The 16,155-nt window shown below is 54.1% G+C and overlaps 1 protein-coding gene across 3 annotated transcripts; it reads left to right on the top strand.

Annotated features, from left to right (window-relative positions):
- The first annotated feature begins 4,007 nt into the window (after positions 1-4,007).
- CYP2S1 (cytochrome P450 family 2 subfamily S member 1) lies at positions 4,008-15,908 on the top strand. Of its 3 annotated transcripts, XM_077850822.1 has the most exons (10): positions 4,008-4,514; positions 5,601-5,766; positions 8,301-8,450; positions 8,868-9,028; positions 9,163-9,342; positions 10,941-11,082; positions 12,580-12,767; positions 13,737-13,886; positions 14,310-14,451; positions 14,607-15,908. In XM_077850822.1, exons 1-10 carry the CDS (start codon positions 4,344-4,346, stop codon positions 14,786-14,788), a joined length of 1,632 nt encoding a protein of 543 aa, XP_077706948.1. In that variant the 5' UTR covers positions 4,008-4,343; the 3' UTR covers positions 14,789-15,908. The 3 variants fall into 3 exon arrangements, with proteins under 3 accessions (XP_077706948.1, XP_077706958.1, XP_077706966.1); XM_077850832.1 differs by lacking the exon at positions 13,737-13,886 and having other exon boundaries at positions 4,329-4,514; XM_077850840.1 differs by lacking the exon at positions 13,737-13,886 and having other exon boundaries at positions 4,329-4,514; positions 12,580-12,751; positions 14,607-14,742.
- Positions 15,909-16,155: the final 247 nt, after the last annotated feature.

The following is a 16,155-nucleotide window of genomic DNA, read 5'->3' as shown; positions in this document are numbered from 1 at the left end:
TGAAAGAAGGCCAGTGTGAGTGGAGTTTCGTGAGCAGAGAAGAGAGTGGGCCAAGATGATGTCAAACTTAGCAGCCAGTGGACAGATTCTGAAGAGCGTTGTAGGCCATCAGTTGAGGCTTGAATTTTATTACCAGGGTAGTGGTGAAGTCTTGTCTTGGAGTCTTTTTAGAATCTTGGAGACTTGGAAGTTTTCTTATCTATAAGATCTTGTAAAAAAATAAATAAAGGGAAACCTCACTAAAATGAAGTCGGGAGGTTGGACGGGGAGAGCTCTCACACCCTACCACTCAAAGTCAATTACATATCCAACAGGAAGAGAAGAACCTTGCCCTTGCCCACTTTACTACACTGGAGGGAGAGAAGAAGACTTTGATGAAGTTCTGGAATATAGGTGAGGTCCGGAGCTGACGATCAAGAAAGAATTCTTGAGTCTTTGGTGCAAACTGGTAGTTTTATTAAAGCACGGGGACAGGACCCGTGGGCAAGAAGAGCTGCTGCCCTGGGCCTGTGAGGGGTGCTAGTTATATACCTGGGAGTCAGGAGGGGTTTGAGGATAGTGCACTCTCTAAGGAATTTTGGAAGCAAGGTTTCCATGACCTTGAGGGGGTAGCTATTGTTGGGAAAAGGGCACTTATTACCGTCTAATAAAACCTGAGTCATGAGACCCTGCAGATGTATATCAGTGGGCCATGTGTTTGGGGGATGATTGCCAACATGTGTCTTGGGGGGTAGAGATAAAGGAAATTTCTTTTTTTTTTTTTTTAATTTTATTTATTTATTCATGAGAGACACACAGAGAAAGAGAGAGAGAGAGAGAGGCAGAGACACAGGCAGAGACACAGGCAGAGGGAGAAGCAGGCTCCATGCAGGGAGCCCAATGTGGGACTCGATCCCAGGTCTCTAGGATCACACTGGGCCGAAGGCAGGCACCAAACCACTGAGCCACCCAGGGATCCCTGAGAGGTAAAGGAAATTTCTAAAGGAATTTGTATATGTGAAAGTAGACTCACAGGATCCTGGGGGGTGGGCTTAGGTTGCCCTTTGCCCTTAGCAAAGTATGAACATTGAGGCAGTTGAGTCCCTAGAGGAATGTCCCTCTGCCTGTTTCAGGGATTTGTCAGTGTGCTGCCTGGGGCTTGTGCTTTGTCCTCAGCTAGCCCTGTTCCCCATCTTGGCTCCTCCCCACCTGGATAGCCCAGCCAATGACAGGCAGTCACAACCAGCCAGAGAGGAGCCACTATACTTCCAACTCCCCGTTTGTTCCAATGAATTTTTTGTTTAAACAGCCTTCCTGGGCACCTGGGTGGCTCAGTGGTGGAGCCTCTGCCTTTGGCTCAGAGTGGATCCTGGGTCCTGGATCCCATTCTACCCCAAGGGAATTTGCTTCTCCCTCTGCCTATGTCTCTGTGTCTCTCATGAATAAATAAATAAAATCTTAAAAAATTAAAAAATAAAATAAAATAAATAAGCAGCCTTCCCAACACCCCCACCCCTTCCTCTATAAAAGAGCACACCTTGGCTTTGTTCTCTGGATTTGCCTATCTGTGCTTTGGCGGTTGCTGCTTTCCCTGTAATGCGATTCTCTGCTAATCCCAAATAAACCCATATTTTGCTAATAAAATAATTGGAAGTTTTATTTTTAAATTTAACATTTGTAATCAAAGTCACCTTAAAACATTAGACTCTTAGAACCGGTGCAGTCTTCTAATTTCTATCTTAGGCCAGAGCTGCTTCCCTCAAAAAGCTGGCCACAATGCTCCCTGCAGTCTCCTCTGGTCTTGATTCTAGCCTCTGACATCCAAGGTGTGTGCCCTGAAACCAGGGAAGGAGAAATGTGAAGGGTAGCCTACACTTTGTTGCCACAAAATAGGTGCAACATTTGCTAGAGTTCCTTAGTTCCTCCTTTACCTTGTTCTGGAGGGTTCCACAAGGTCCCCCAACCAACCTCTAACCTTTCTGGCCACTGGAGCTTTAGTCTTGAGACAGCCAACAGGCATCTCAAACTTAATGAAACCAAATGAGAATTCCTGATTTCCTGACTTCCTGCAAAACCTGTTCCATTCTGCTTCCCATAGGTTCAGGTTCCCTCATCTCCTTTTTCGCCTCTAGAAAAGGCATCACCATCTTTTTCCACTTGCCCAAGGCAACAAAACTAGGAGTAGGGGGAAAAAATCGTTTCACTAGAAAACATCCTCTTAGGTTATCAAATCCCGGTTTTGTTTCCTGTCTTATGCAATAGTCTCTTCTCTCTCCTGTAATAGGCTTCTAGAAGAAAACCTCTCCTTACCTAACACCAGAACTGTTCCTATTTAACAGGTTGACCTTGATTCCTTCCTTTACTGCCAAACGTAATTTGTCAGCAAATCTGGCAGGCTCTACCTCCAAGTACATCTCAAATGTATCCATTTCTTTCTCTCCCCACTGCCTCCCACTCTACTCCAAGCCACCAGCATCACTTGCCTGGACTTCGCTCACCCTAGATTCTTGGATTTTTCTCCACCTGCTCCCCTGTCGCCCACAACTCATTCACTAGGGGGTAGCCAAAAATATCTTTTTAAGTGCAAAAAGAAAACTAATCTGGGAGGTGGTGGGCCATAATCAGTGCCTGGGGTGGGAGAGGGGGTAGTTGACTGGGAAAGGGCATGAGGGAGATTTCTGGAAAGATGGTAACTGTATCCTATAAGAGTCGGGGGTCACATAGAAATATGCAGTTGTTGGGATGCCTGGGTGGCTCAGCAGCTAGGCATTATCTTTGGCTCAGGGCGTGATCCTGGAGTTCTGCATTGGGCTCCCTGCAAGGAGCCTGCTTCTCTCCCTGCCTATGTCTCTGCCTCTGTGTGTGTATGTGTGTGTCTCATGAATAAAGAAATAAAATCTTAAAAAAAAAAAAAAAGAAATATGCAGTTGTTGAAAGGCATCTTAAACACGCTTAAGATTTGGGCACTTCACTGCATGTAAATTTACCTGGGAAATGCTCGGAAAACAAATATTGAACTCCAGCAAATGATGCATGCTGCTGTTCAGAAGTGAAGTGTACTGGCGTCTGCAACTGTCTGAAATGCATTCAAAAAAATAAGATGGGTGGATGGGGCAAGATGAATAGGTAAGCAACACAGCAAGGATATAAAATGTTACTGGTGGAATCTAGGTGGTGAATATACAGGTGTCTACTATATGTTTGAAAGTTTTCATAATAAAATGTTTAATGAAAGTACAAGGCAAACTAAGTAACTGTTCTGCTGGAAACCCTGCACCTGCTTCCTTTTGCAGGAGAAATACAATGCTGGTTGTTTTCCAGGCCCCTGCATACCCCCAGCGCTGACTTCATCTCCTACATTCAATCTTCCAATGCAACAAATATTTATTGAGCACCTACTTACTGTGTGTACAGCTTTGAACCAAACAGCCTGGACCTGACATTGTAACTGTCTTCCTCAATGAGCTCACTGCCCTGGCAAACCTTTGAGCAACTTGAAATTATTGTAATTTATTACTGCATTTGCATATCAATGAGCTCAGGGAAGGCCAAGCCCTTCTCTCTTACCTGCATCTCCAGGTCTAGACAGTCTTGTTTATAGTTGGACCTCGGTGACAGTTGAGAGAATATTAGCTAACCTTTACGTGATGACTTGGTATATACGCACCTGGCCCGGTCTGAAGTTGTTTACACGTGAACCTATTGATCCTGAAACTATCCCCATTCTACAGGAGTTAACAGAGGCACCCAGAAGCTAGGCCGTGAACTCAAGCGGTCTGGCCTCAGACAGCATGTTCCCAACCACTAGACGAAACTGCTAAGTGAAGGAACGAGTCCATCAATCATTCAGAATGGCTGGAGTTCAAATCCCAGCTCTGGCAGCTTGTTGGCCGCGTGGCCTGGGGCCAACCGATTTATCTCCCCGAACCTCGGATTCCTTACTGTTGAAGGTCAAGTCCTCCTCCTGCTTTACCGTAAGGAGGTTAAGATGCTGCAGGAAACTGGCTCAAAGACGCGCACACGCGCACGCAAAGTCCCACCCGGACAGGCGGGAGCCGGGGAGGGCGGCGCGGGCTCCCGGCTTCGGACACGGGGTGTGGCCTCCTGGAGGTAGAGTCTCCGGCTTCCAGGTTCCTCCAGCGGACCCACGCCCTACCTGGGGCCCAAAGCGCTGTCCCGCCCCGAACCCGGGGGACCCAGTAGCCATCCGTGCGCGAGCGGGTCCCGGCACCAGGCGGACCCCGGCGGGGAGCGAATCCGGCCCCCGCGCCCCGTCTCGCCCCGAAGGAGCCGCCCGGCCCCCGCCCCCGACTGGCCCGGCCTCGTGGAGCGGCCGCAAGCGGGAGAAGGAGCCGACCCGCCGGATGGAGGCGGCCGGCACCTGGACGCTGCTGCTGGCGCTGCTGCTGCTGCTGCTGCTGGCGCTGGCGCGGCCCCGGACCCGCGGCCACCTGCCCCCCGGGCCCCCGCCGCTGCCGCTGCTGGGGAACCTCCTGCAGCTGCGGCCCGGGGCGCTGTACTCGGGGCTCCTGCGGGTGAGGGGCCCAGAGAGGACGGGGCCCCAGGGCAGAGAGGCCTCGGGGCATCCTCGGGGAGGCAGGCCGCGGGTGCAAGGGCAAAGGGACTAGGGGTGTCCTGGGGCGGAGGGGGGTGGGGCGGGGCTCCAGAGCTGAGGGGGCCCGTGGAAGGGGGTGCTGGGGAGAGAGGACCCCGGGATGCGGGGCCGGCCGAGAGGGGCAGAGACGTCTGCCCGCGGAATCCTGGAGAGGATGAGAGCCGGGAAGCAGGGTCCAGCGGCAGGGGTACGGGGCAGAGGGGTCCACAGAATCCCTGGGAAGTGATAGAAGCAGGGGATTAAAGCGGGAGGCCGCAAGCTGGTGCTGGGATGCTGGCGGGTTTATCCCTGGGGGAGAGGTAACTGGGGAGGGGCCGAGAAGAAAAGGGAGGAGGGGGAGGCTTGGCTGGAGGGTTCCAGGTGCAAGTGTGCGGAGGATCTGGGCGCTGCAGTCCTGTGCGGCTCAGCTAGGAGGGAGCTGGGAGGTCCCGGGACAGCGGGGAAGGAGAGCGGGGAGGAAGACCGAGGCAGTTCTAACCTTTGGGGGGCTGGGGGCAGAGGTCTCTGTCAGAAGGAGTCTGGTGGGGGGAACTTCAGGACATGGGGAAAGGGATGGGGGTCTTGGGGAAAGATGGGGCAGGTGCCCAGCATTATCCACTCCAGAATTTGAAGGTTTAGCAGAGTGATTAAAAAAAGGGGGGGGGGGGGTTTTGCTAGTTTTGAGGTAGAGGCAGAGCTGAGGCGTTAGGAGAAGCCAGAGTCTCAGGTGTCTGTTTTTGCTGCATATGTCTAAGTTGGGGGATAGGGGTGGTTCTGGGTTGTCCCAGGGTCCAAACTTGGGGCTCTGTAGGAGGTAAAGGGTTGGGGGCTTTGTTGCCGGAGGGGACCTGGGAGCCTGATGCAAAAAGAGAACTGAGCCTCCTGAGGGGGCTATTTCTGTCTGGGGCTGGGGCAGTTTCCTCTTAGATGTCTCATCCAGTGACAGGGCCATGATGGGGACATCTAGACAGAAAGAGGCAATAGGCCTGCCCCTCAAAACCCGCCCCATATCCCTCTCTGCCCGCAGCTGAGTAAGAAGTATGGCCCGGTGTTCACCGTGTACCTGGGACCCTGGCGGCGTGTGGTGGTCCTGGTTGGGCACGAGGCTGTGCAGGAGGCCCTGGGAGGTCAGGCTGAGGAGTTCAGTGGGCGGGGGATGTTGGCAACGCTGGACGGGACCTTTGGCGGCCATGGTGAGTCATGAGCAGAGCTGGGGACTGCTGGCTCCTTCGCTCAGAGCCTGCCACCACTTACTGGTGTGACTTCTGTGCACGACTTAGTGTCTCTGGGCCAGTTTTCCATCCATCAAGTGGGGTGATAATACTGCCTATTACAAAGAGTCATCCTGAGGATTGAATGTGGCCTGGGTGTGGTGTGGTGGTGTTCTCACTGCTCCAGGTGAGGAGCCCAGGACTGGGAGGGACAGGGAGAGCTTTCTAGGCACTGGTAATGGGTGGGAACACGTAATGTGTAGAAATGAATTTCAGCTAAGCCTGAAAGTAGAAGCCTGGTGTTAGGGGTGCTGTGGTGACACAGTTGTGACCAAGAGCTTGCTGGCCAGTGGGGAGAAAGTCCTGTGCCAGGCTGGGATGGGGGAAGGTAGAGGGGTCAGGGCCAAGATAAGGAACCCCTGAGATTACTGGAACCAGAGAAGGTGTCTGCCCCAGCCTGTTTGATAGGAGATGTCCAGGGAATCTTGAAAGACAGGTTGTCTGAGCGCCGACTCCTAGAAGTGAGAAGGGTGTTCCAGGCAGAGAAGTAAAAAACCCTAGAGGTGAGAGAAGCAGCAATCATTCATTCAGTTGACAATTTTTTTTAAAGACTTTATTTATCCATTCACAAGAGACACAGAGAGAGAGAGGCAGAGACACAGGCAGAGGGAGAAGCAGGCTCCATGCAGGGAGCCCGATGTGGGACTCAATCCCAGGACTCCAGGATCACGCTCTGAGCGGAAGGCAGATGCCCAACTGCTGAGCCACCCAGGCATCCCCCAGTTGACAAATTTTTATCACACCTGGCCCTATAGTGTTTACTGGGGACACAGAGGTGACCAAGACAGATGTGGTGTCCTGTCTCACTGTAGGAGAGATAGGCTTGTCCTAGGCCTGGAGGGAGGGAATAGAATTCTAAAATGAGAGGTACAGCTCTGAGAACAGGACACAGGGGAGGGCAGCCCCGGTGGCGCAGCGGTTTAGCGCCGCCTGCAGCCCAGGGTGTGATCCTGGAGACCCGGGATCTAGTCCCACATCAGGCTCGCTGCATGGAGCCTGCTTTCCCTCTGCCTGTGTCTCTGCCTCTCTCTCTCTCTCTCTCTCTCTCTCTGTGTATCTCTATGAATAAATAAATAAATAAATAAAATCTTAAAAAAAAAAAAAAAAGGACACAGGGGAACTGTACTGGCCCAGGTGGAGGGAGGAGAGGGGGCCTGGGAGGAATCAAGGAAGGCTTCTGGGAGGAGATGATAATCCCAATGAGACCTGAGGATGAATGGAGTTAGTTGAGTGAGGATAGAGAGGTGAGTGATCCAGGCAGAGGGAACAGTAGAGGCAGAGGCCTCCAGGGGGGATCCTGATACCACTGAGGAAGTGAGAAAAAGCCAGCGCAATTGTAGCTGGGTGAGTAACAAAGCTGGTGAAATGGGTCGGTCACGCAGGGCCTGACTCACACCAGAGTGCTCAGCTTTGGGATTTTCTGGGGGCTATAGATGGAGAGAGGGGAGTCATAAGCAAGATCCTCAGGTCACTGTGCAGGAGCCCGGAGAGGAGACTGTGCTGTCCTGGGGCTGGGGGTGTGGGGAAGGGAGGGGGTGGTTGGAAAAGGCATCCAGGGCTCTCTGGCCAGGGACCAGGGGACAGTGGGCTGAGACAGGAAGGAGGAGAGGTGCTGAGGCCAGTTGGGGACACACTGGGAGAGTGGACGGGGGACACCCTGGAGGAGGCTTCCAGGAGGCCACTAGGGTATGGCATTGTCCACGTGGGACCTTGAGCTCAGAGAAGCAAGGTTTGTCCAGAGCAGACCCTTAGCTAAAGGACAACAGTCCATCCTCCTCTCTCCTGGTTCAGCTTCCAAATGATGTGGGGCAGGGGACCCAGTAGCATTCTGTAAGTGTTGGGAAGGAAGGAAGGAAGGAAGGAAGGAAGGAAGGAAGGAAGGAAGGAAGGAAGGAAGGAAGGAAGGGGGGGAGGGAGGGAGGGAGGGAAGGGTGCTGGGTGGTTCAGTCGGTTAAGCATCTGCATATACCTTCAGCTTGGGTCATGATCTCTGGGTCCTGGGATTGACCCCTGCATCGGGCTCCCTGCTCAGCGGGAAGTCTGCTTCTCCCTCCGCCTCTCCCCTGCTCATTCTCTCTCTCTCTCTCAACTAAAATAAATAAAATCTATAAAAAAAAAAAAAAAGGAGGAGAGAGAGAGGAAGAAGAAGATGGATGGATGGATGGATGGATGGATGGGTGGGTGGAAGAAGTTTTCACTCATCCTGGTTCATCACAGATCACAAGGGGCCTGGATAATCTCAGTTACCAGCTTCCCAGGAGAATGTCCCTTCTGCCCCAAGGGTAGGCATTTACTGAGCACCTACTGAGTCCTCAACCCTGTCTAGGCTGGAATGGACTCAAGACAGGGCCTGCAGAGGCCCCGGCCCACCCCACCAGGGCACCTCACTGGGAAGGAGTAGTGCTGGGGAATGGGGAGAGGGGCCAGTCCATCCTTGAGTCTAGCCTTCTGTACAGGGGTTTTCTTCTCCAATGGGGAGCGGTGGAGGCAGCTGAGGAGATTGACCACGCTGGCCCTGCGGGACCTGGGCATGGGGAAGCGAGAAGGCGAGGAGCTGATCCAGGCCGAGGCCCAGCGTCTGGTGGAGGCATTCCAGGGGACAGAAGGTCAGCAGGGTGGGGTGAGCCCGGGGTCCCCTGGGGCGCCCCTGAGCGTGGGGAGGGCCTTCCTTCCGGAGCTCTGCTCACCACCACTTGTGTCTCCTCCACCTTCTGTCTCTGTCCTCCCGTCTCCCGGGGAATCTCTGTGTCCCCAGTACTGTCACTTCACTCTTTCTGTTTCATTTCTTTCTCTATTCTTCTGCTTTTCTCTCCTGTAAGTCTGTCTCTTTGTCTCTCCTCGTCTGTCTCCCTATCTGTCCTTCTGCCCAGTCTTTCCCAGCCTGTCTCTCTTGCATGTCTGTTTCTCTGCCTCTTTCCCTGTGTCTCTGTCCGTCTTTCTTGCCCTGTCTGTCTCTCTGGATGCCTGTCTCCTTCCAGTCCCCCTCTCCATCACGGCCCTCCTCTCTGCCCTCTCCCCCCCAGGACGCCCATTTGACCCCTCCCTGCTGCTGGCTCAGGCCACCTCTAACATCATCTGCTCCCTCACCTTCGGCCTCCGCTTCCCCTACGAGGACAAGGAGTTCCAGGCCGTGGTCCAGGCGGCCGGCGGCACAGTGCTGGGGGTCAGCTCCCCCTGGGGCCAGGTAAGCAGGTGGGGCCCCTCTCCAGCCACCTTCCCCAGAGGTTCCCGCCCATGGTGTCCAGGTAACCCCCAGAAGGGCCCTCCACGCTGGTGCAGGACCAGGCCCCAGGGGAACCGCTGCCCTTCTCCCCACAGACCTACGAGATGTTCTCCTGGCTCCTGCAGCACCTGCCCGGCCCCCACACACAGCTCCTCAGCCACTTGAGTGTCCTGGCCACCTTCGCCGTCCAGCAGGTACAGAGACACAAGGAGAGCCTGGACACCTCGGGCCCCCCACGCGACGTTGTGGATGCCTTCCTGCTGAAGATGGCAAAGGTAGGGAAAGGTCAGGGTTGGGGGCCTTCGGAATGAGGCTGGTGGCTTGGCTGGTCCCAACTCCCGTATGGCTGGGAATCTATCAGGCCTCCCTCTCTCTCTTCTTCCCCCTTTCTCCCTCTCTCTCTCTCTGACCTTATGCCCCTGTGCAGGCCCCACGCCCAGTGGCCTGCCACCAGCAATCCTCCATGTCACTGTACCCCACCCCCACAGGACATGTCATGTCAAGTAGAATCATTTAATTATGGAACCTGGCAATATCAAATTATAAGAATAAAGTCCACTTCCTTAATTATATTAGAACAGGGGCGCCTGGTGGCTCAGTCAGTTAAGTGTCTGCCTTCACCTCAGGTCATGATCACGGGGTCCTGGGATCAAGCCTCTCTTTGGGCTCCCCTCCCTGCTAGCAGGGAGTCTGCTTCTCCCTCTCTCTCAGCCGCTCCCCCTGCTTGTGCTCTCTCTGCGTGTCAAATGAATGGATAAAAAAAAATTTAAGATTTTATTTATACATGAGAGACAGAGAGAAAGGCAGAGGCAGAGGGAGAAGCAGGCTTCCTGCGGAGAGCCCAATGCGGGACTGGATCCCAGGACCCCGGAATCACGCCCTGAGCTGAAGGCAGATGCTCAACCGCTAAGCCACCCAGGCATCCCAAACATTTTATTTTAAAGTAATCCACACCCAAACGTGGGACTCAAACTTACAACCCCAAGATTAAGAGTTTCACATGCAAAAAAAAAAAAAAGTTTCACATGCTCTTCCCATGGAGCCAGCCAGGCGCCCCTGCCTTTGCCACTTTTAAGTGTCGAGTTCAGTAGTGTTAATTCCATCCACAATGTTGTGTAGACAATCTCCAGAACTTTTTTCATCTTATCAAACTGAAACTCTTTATTGTTAAACAGCAGCTCCCCATTCCCCCTCCCCAGCTCCTGGCAACCACCTTTCCGTCTCTGAATTTGCCAACATTAGGGACCTCATTATTTAGCCTTTTGCAACTGGCTTATTTCCCTTAGTGAGATGTCCTCAAGGTTCATCCAGGTCGTAGCGGATGACAGCATTTCCTTCCTTTTTAAGGCTGAATCCTTATTCCACATTTGGTTTACCCATTCATCCATCAGTGGCCACTTGGGGTGCTTCCCCCTTTTGGCCATTGCGAATAACGCTGCTGTGAACACAGGTGTACAGATACCCCTTCGAGACCTTGCTTCCCACTTACTGGGGTACATACTCAGAAATGGAATTGCTGGATCATATGGCAATACTATTTACATTTTTTTTTTTTTTAAGGAACCTGATACCATTCTCCATAGCAGCTGCACCATTTGGAGCCCCATTGTTGGTGACAGGGCTCCAGTTTCTTCACTTCCTAACCACGTCATTCTCTGTTTGTTTTGTATAGCGGCCGTGCTCTTTCATTTTCAAAAACATTGCAACCAAAGAGAACTAATATATCAAGAGTCCACTTCCCCACTTGCCCAAACATTTATACAAACCCCCTGACAAAGCTTGAACTTGCTGTGTTACGCTCCAGGCGTGGCTGTGCTGGCCTCTGTTCCCTGTGGCCTGAGTTCTCTGAGCCCCTCTGCCTGGTTTCTCCCAGGAGGAGCAAGACCCGAACACAGAACTGACGGACAAAAACTTGCTGATGACGGTCATTTATCTGCTATTCGCCGGGACGGTCACCGTCAGCACCACGGTCCGCTACACCCTCCTGCTTCTGCTGAGGTACCCTCAGGTCCAAGGTAGGAGGCTTGTGCACCAGTCAGCCTTGGGGATGGAAGTGAGGGCTCAAGAGAAAGAATGTTCAGGAGAACGAACAACCTGATCCAGAGCCTAGAAGCGCGAATGAGCCCAGCATCGGGGATGTCTAAAGAGCCAGAGGTTGGGGGGCTGCTGGTTGCAGTGTGAGGTGTAGTAAAGTGAGAGATGAGGCAGGAGGGGTGCTGGTAGCTCAGTCGGTTAGTGTCTACTTTGGGTTCAAGTCATGATCTTGGGGTCCTGGGATCAAGCCCCATGTCTGGGTCCCTGTTTAGTGGGGAGCCTGCTTCTCCCTTTCCCTGCCTGCTGCCCCCCTGCTTGTGCTCTCTCTCTCTGTGTCAAATAAATAGGTAAAATATTTTTAAAAAGAAAGGAAGAAAAGAAAAGAGGCAAGAGACCTCTCAGGGCTGTGTCACCTTGGTGGTACCTCATTTGCCTGATCCTGAGCAATGGGGAGCCATGGAAAGATGCTGAGGAGGGGAGAGCAGGGTCAAATTAGCATTTTAGAAAAATCCTTTGGGCTGAAAGAGGTAAGATGTGCAAGAGGATGGCGGGAGCCCAGGGAAGAGGATGAGGACCGTCCTGGGCAGGAGAGGACAGTTCTGGGCCAAGCTGTGGGGCAGGAAGAGGAGTCGGGTGGGCAGTTAGAAAACAACCCGGGAGCCCTAGGGAACTAGGGCATCAGGGGACCATGGGGCCACCCTGAGACAGAAAGAATAAGGAGCTGTTTCAGAGGAGACACTGAGGCCAGTTGGACAAGTGTGAGGGACCTGGGGCCACCTGTGAGGAGGTAAAACAAGACACCTGTTTCAGGACTGGAGACAAAAAACAAACTGGGGTCCTTGTTCTCAGGGTCCTTCCTGAGTTCAAGCAGCATGTCGAGCATAGAGTTTGCTTAAAGGAGAGGGAGGGTACCTGGCTGGCTCAGTTGATAGAGTGTGACGCCTGATCTTAGCGTTGTGACTTCGAGCCCCACATTGGGTGTAAGGAAATAAAAAAGCTTGGGGTCATCAGGGCACAGACAGGAAGTGAAACTGCAGGAAGGGTACCTGCCTGAGAGGCAGAACAGGCCATGAGCTCCAGGGAAGCCCAGGATTTTGCAGTCAGGCAGCTGCATTAAATGTTGTCAGGCCAGTAGGGTGGGCTGACCTGGAAGATGGGGCTTAGGGTCTGGTGGCCTCAGTGGAAGGCCTCAGTCACCCACTGTGACTTCAGCTCTCTAGGCCTCGGTTTCCTCATCTGGGAAATGGGGATGGATAATGGTACCCACCTCACAGGATTGCTGTGGGAATTGAGAGAGGAGAGACCTTGTGCCCAGCACACAGGACATCAGGGACCCAGGCTCAGCAAAGCCTGGGGGACTCCTCCCCACCGCCGCCTCCCCCAAAGCACTGCCACTCTGAGAAGATGGGGCTTCCGAGGGTAGGATCACAGAGCCCCACCCCACCTCTGACCTCCCGGCCCTCTCTTCCTGGGTGCAGAGCGTGTGCGGGAGGAGCTGAGCCGAGAGCTGGGGGCCGGCCGTGCACCGGGCCTGGGGGACCGAGCCCGCCTCCCCTACACCGACGCAGTTCTGCATGAGGCGCAGCGGCTGCTGGCTCTGGTGCCCATGGGGGTGCCCCGTGCCCTTGCGAGGACCACCTGCTTCCGAGGGTACACGCTGCCCCAGGTGGGCCAGCCGTCGGCCACGTCCAGGCGCTGCCTCGCCTCGGGCCGAGTCTGTGGCTGGCTGTGTGTCTGGCTTTTTCTGATTATTGGTCTCTCTCTCTCCTCTCTGACATCTCCTCTTTCTCGGGGTCCCTCTCTCTGCACCCCTCTCCCTCTCTGTTTCTTTCTGTGTGCATTTCTCCTGCCTCTGACTGTCTCAAGGCCTCAGTACAGAGGATTAGGATACCCTCTGTCCAACAGATACCCTAATTCTACCTTCTTCCAAGGTTTTTGGGACAGTCACATGCCAGAGGCTACAGACAGGGAAACAACTTGAGAACTGAGGGCTGGAGTCTCACAATCATGAGTCCCCGGCCCTCCCTCCACTCCCCCCTCCCCCCTGCCCCCCTCTTACCCCCGCATCCCTCGCCTCCCCCCTGCGCCCCAGCTCATGCTCTCCGTTAGAGAGCAACTCATCACCAGCACCGCCAGGGGGCGATGTCTCCCCGGAAACCCCAGGTGCCTTCCCACCGGCAGCTCCCTCCTTGAGCTTCATTGTAGAATCAAACCCAAAGCAGTTAGACCTAGTCCTGGTGTTTTCTGGTCCTGGTGTTTTCGCGCTGGTGGCACCTCTCCACAGGCATCAATGACTGAGGACTTGCTCTGCGCCAGGTATTATTCTAAATGCCTCACACATATGGTTTAATCTTTGGAGCAACCCTATGCATTATCATGCCCATTTTTACAGATGGGGAAACTCGCCTTGGAAGAGTGGGAAGACTCGTTGGGGTCACCCAGCCTGCCGTGGTACAGGCAGGATTTACACCCAGGGCCTGTGCTTTAGCCACAGCTATTGGCCTCGTTTTGATAGCCACAGCGTGACCCCATCTTCTCCTGGAGCCTCCCTCCCCTTCCCAGCTCAGACCATGCTAGCCATGGTCCCTGGCAAAGGAGGTCCCTGCCCCTCACACTTCCTTCCTCCACTGCACAGCCCTGGGATCTCAGTAACTGCTCCCGGCTGCCACCCAGGGCCCCGGGGTGGGGCACCTTCAACCGACAGCCCTCACCTGCCCACCCTTGGCCTTACCTCTGGAAGTGGGAAAGAGCTGGACTCGGGCCAGGTGGCTTAGGACAACCACAGGTGAATCACAACGTACCCTCAAAGTTTAAAAACAAAATTGACAAAGAACTAGCCCCACCATGTCCAAATGCTATGTTGGGCAAGTTGTTTCAGTTTGGGGGAGGAACCTCTGTTTTCCCATCTTTGAAATGGGAATCATGTTAGAAATTGCTTCGTAAAAAAAAAAAAAAAAAAAAAAAAGAAATTGCTTCGTAGACTTGTTAAAAAGATTCAATGAGTTTGAGTGTGTGTGTGTGTGCGCGTGTGTGTGAGAGAGAGAGACGTACCTATTGCACAGGAGGTAGTCCCTGGCCCATAATAAGCCCTTGAAATATATTGATGCCATTGTGCTACGTGAACCGGTGCCCTTCCAGACTCTTGTGTTCTGCCCTCGGGCCTGGTGGGGGAAGGATATTTGTCATTCGATTATTGCTCTCCGCTCAGGGCACCGAGGTCTTCCCCCTCCTTGGCTCTGTCCTGCATGATCCTGAGATCTTTGATGAGCCAGAAGAATTCAATCCAGATCGATTCCTGGATGCAGACGGACGGTTCCAGAAGCAGGAGGCATTCCTGCCCTTCTCCTTAGGTATCTGCTGGGGCGCTCCCTGCTCACCTGCGGGTGAGCAGGTGACCCAGTCCTATCCCCCTTGTTCCCTCCTTAGGTATCTGCTGGGGTGCTCCCTGCTCACCTGCGGGTGAGCAGGGGGGCTGACCCAGTCCTATCCCCCTTGTTCCCTTCAGGTAAGCGCGTCTGCCTGGGAGAGGGCCTGGCGCACGCAGAGCTCTTCCTCCTCCTCACCACCATCCTGCAGGCCTTCTCCCTGGAGAGCCCGAGCCCGCCGGGTGCCCTGAGCCTCCAGCCAGCTGTCAGCGGCCTTTTCAACATCCCCCCAGCCTTCCAGCTGCGAGTCCGGCCCCACTAACCTTCCCCGACCCCCACCGTGTGGACCAGATGAAGGAGGGAGCTGTGGGAGATTGGTGGCCCCCTGGCGGAGGCGGGCATCAACTTGGTTGTGTCTCCGGAGCCCCCCAGGCAGCCACATCCATGCACCCGGAGCTCCTCTAGAGTCACTCACACAGATAATCGGCCTACATGTCCCCAGGGCCCTGCTTACTCAGCCCATGCAGCTGTTGAGACACACAGTCCTCGCCCCGCCACCAGAGCCAAGAGGCCACTCTGACACATAGGCTTCCTACAGGCATAGATTGAGTTTGTCTGGAATCGTGATCGTGTGCCTAGATAACACACCATCCCCTACATGACACAACTCCCCTGGATTCACAACCCACATGTGGGAATTTGGCTCCTACCTTCATAAGCCACAGAAACAGCTGCTGTGTTGGACCCACAAGCCTTCTTCACCCACCCATCCACCCGCCAATTCTGGGAGCCTGGTGTAGAGAGGTGAACATGCCACTTTCTGGGTCACGTCCCCACACAGAGAGACCGTCCCTGAGTTCAGCCCCAGCATCCCCTCTTGCTGTCACAGCACGATCCAGGCAGATGACCACTGCTGTCCGCATGTCCCCAGTACTGAACCACACAGCTAGCCCACACAGGATACCGTCCCACTCCCAAATATCTTCACTCAGACACACCGTTCTTGGGGGGGGCACATCCCCCACCTCCTCCAGGCCTTCAGCCCTCAAGGACACCCCTCTTTCCGAGCACCTTGATCCTCAAATTCTCCCAAATATAAATATAAGCACAGCGTGCAATTATGGACACAGGCCTGGGAAGCAAGTCAACTAGGACACACCGGACCCTCTGCTCAGAGAAACACCTCCCCCTCCTGCTGCTTATGTAACCCTATTAAAAGCCTCCCCTGCCTGCCCCTCCTCCCCACACACACACTGACCCACCTCCCCTCCCCAAGTCCCAGTTAGACCCAGTAGAAGGGGCTAGATGACCCAGTAGGGGCCAGATTCCAACTCCCTGGGTCAGAGAAGAGGCCAGCTCTGACGTCCCTGTGACTTGAAAGTCCCCATTTTGCAATAAAAGTTCATTTCTGGCCCTAGGTCTGGCCCATGGCAGGGCCTGGAGTGCCTGTGACAGTGTCTGTCATTGTGAGTAAGGGGTGGGAATGGGGGGTCCGCCCCTCCCTCGAGGCTGGGCGGGAGCTAAAAAACACTGCTCCCGGCCTGCCCTGGCTGTTGACATCAGTACCAGATGTGGAGATGGGGGGAGGGGGGCCTGTCCTGGGCCTGACTTCCGGTGAAGCTGATGTGGGGAGGGGAGGTGTGGGCAGGGAGAAGGTAACCCGAGGAACTGCAGGCTTGGGGTTAGGCT

The sequence above is a fragment of the Canis aureus genome, chromosome 1, assembly GCF_053574225.1.
Source record: "Canis aureus isolate CA01 chromosome 1, VMU_Caureus_v.1.0, whole genome shotgun sequence".
Taxonomy (NCBI): Eukaryota; Metazoa; Chordata; class Mammalia; order Carnivora; family Canidae; genus Canis; species Canis aureus.
The sequence above is the reverse complement of the archived record's forward strand: the minus strand, read 5'-3'. Positions and strand labels throughout refer to the sequence as shown.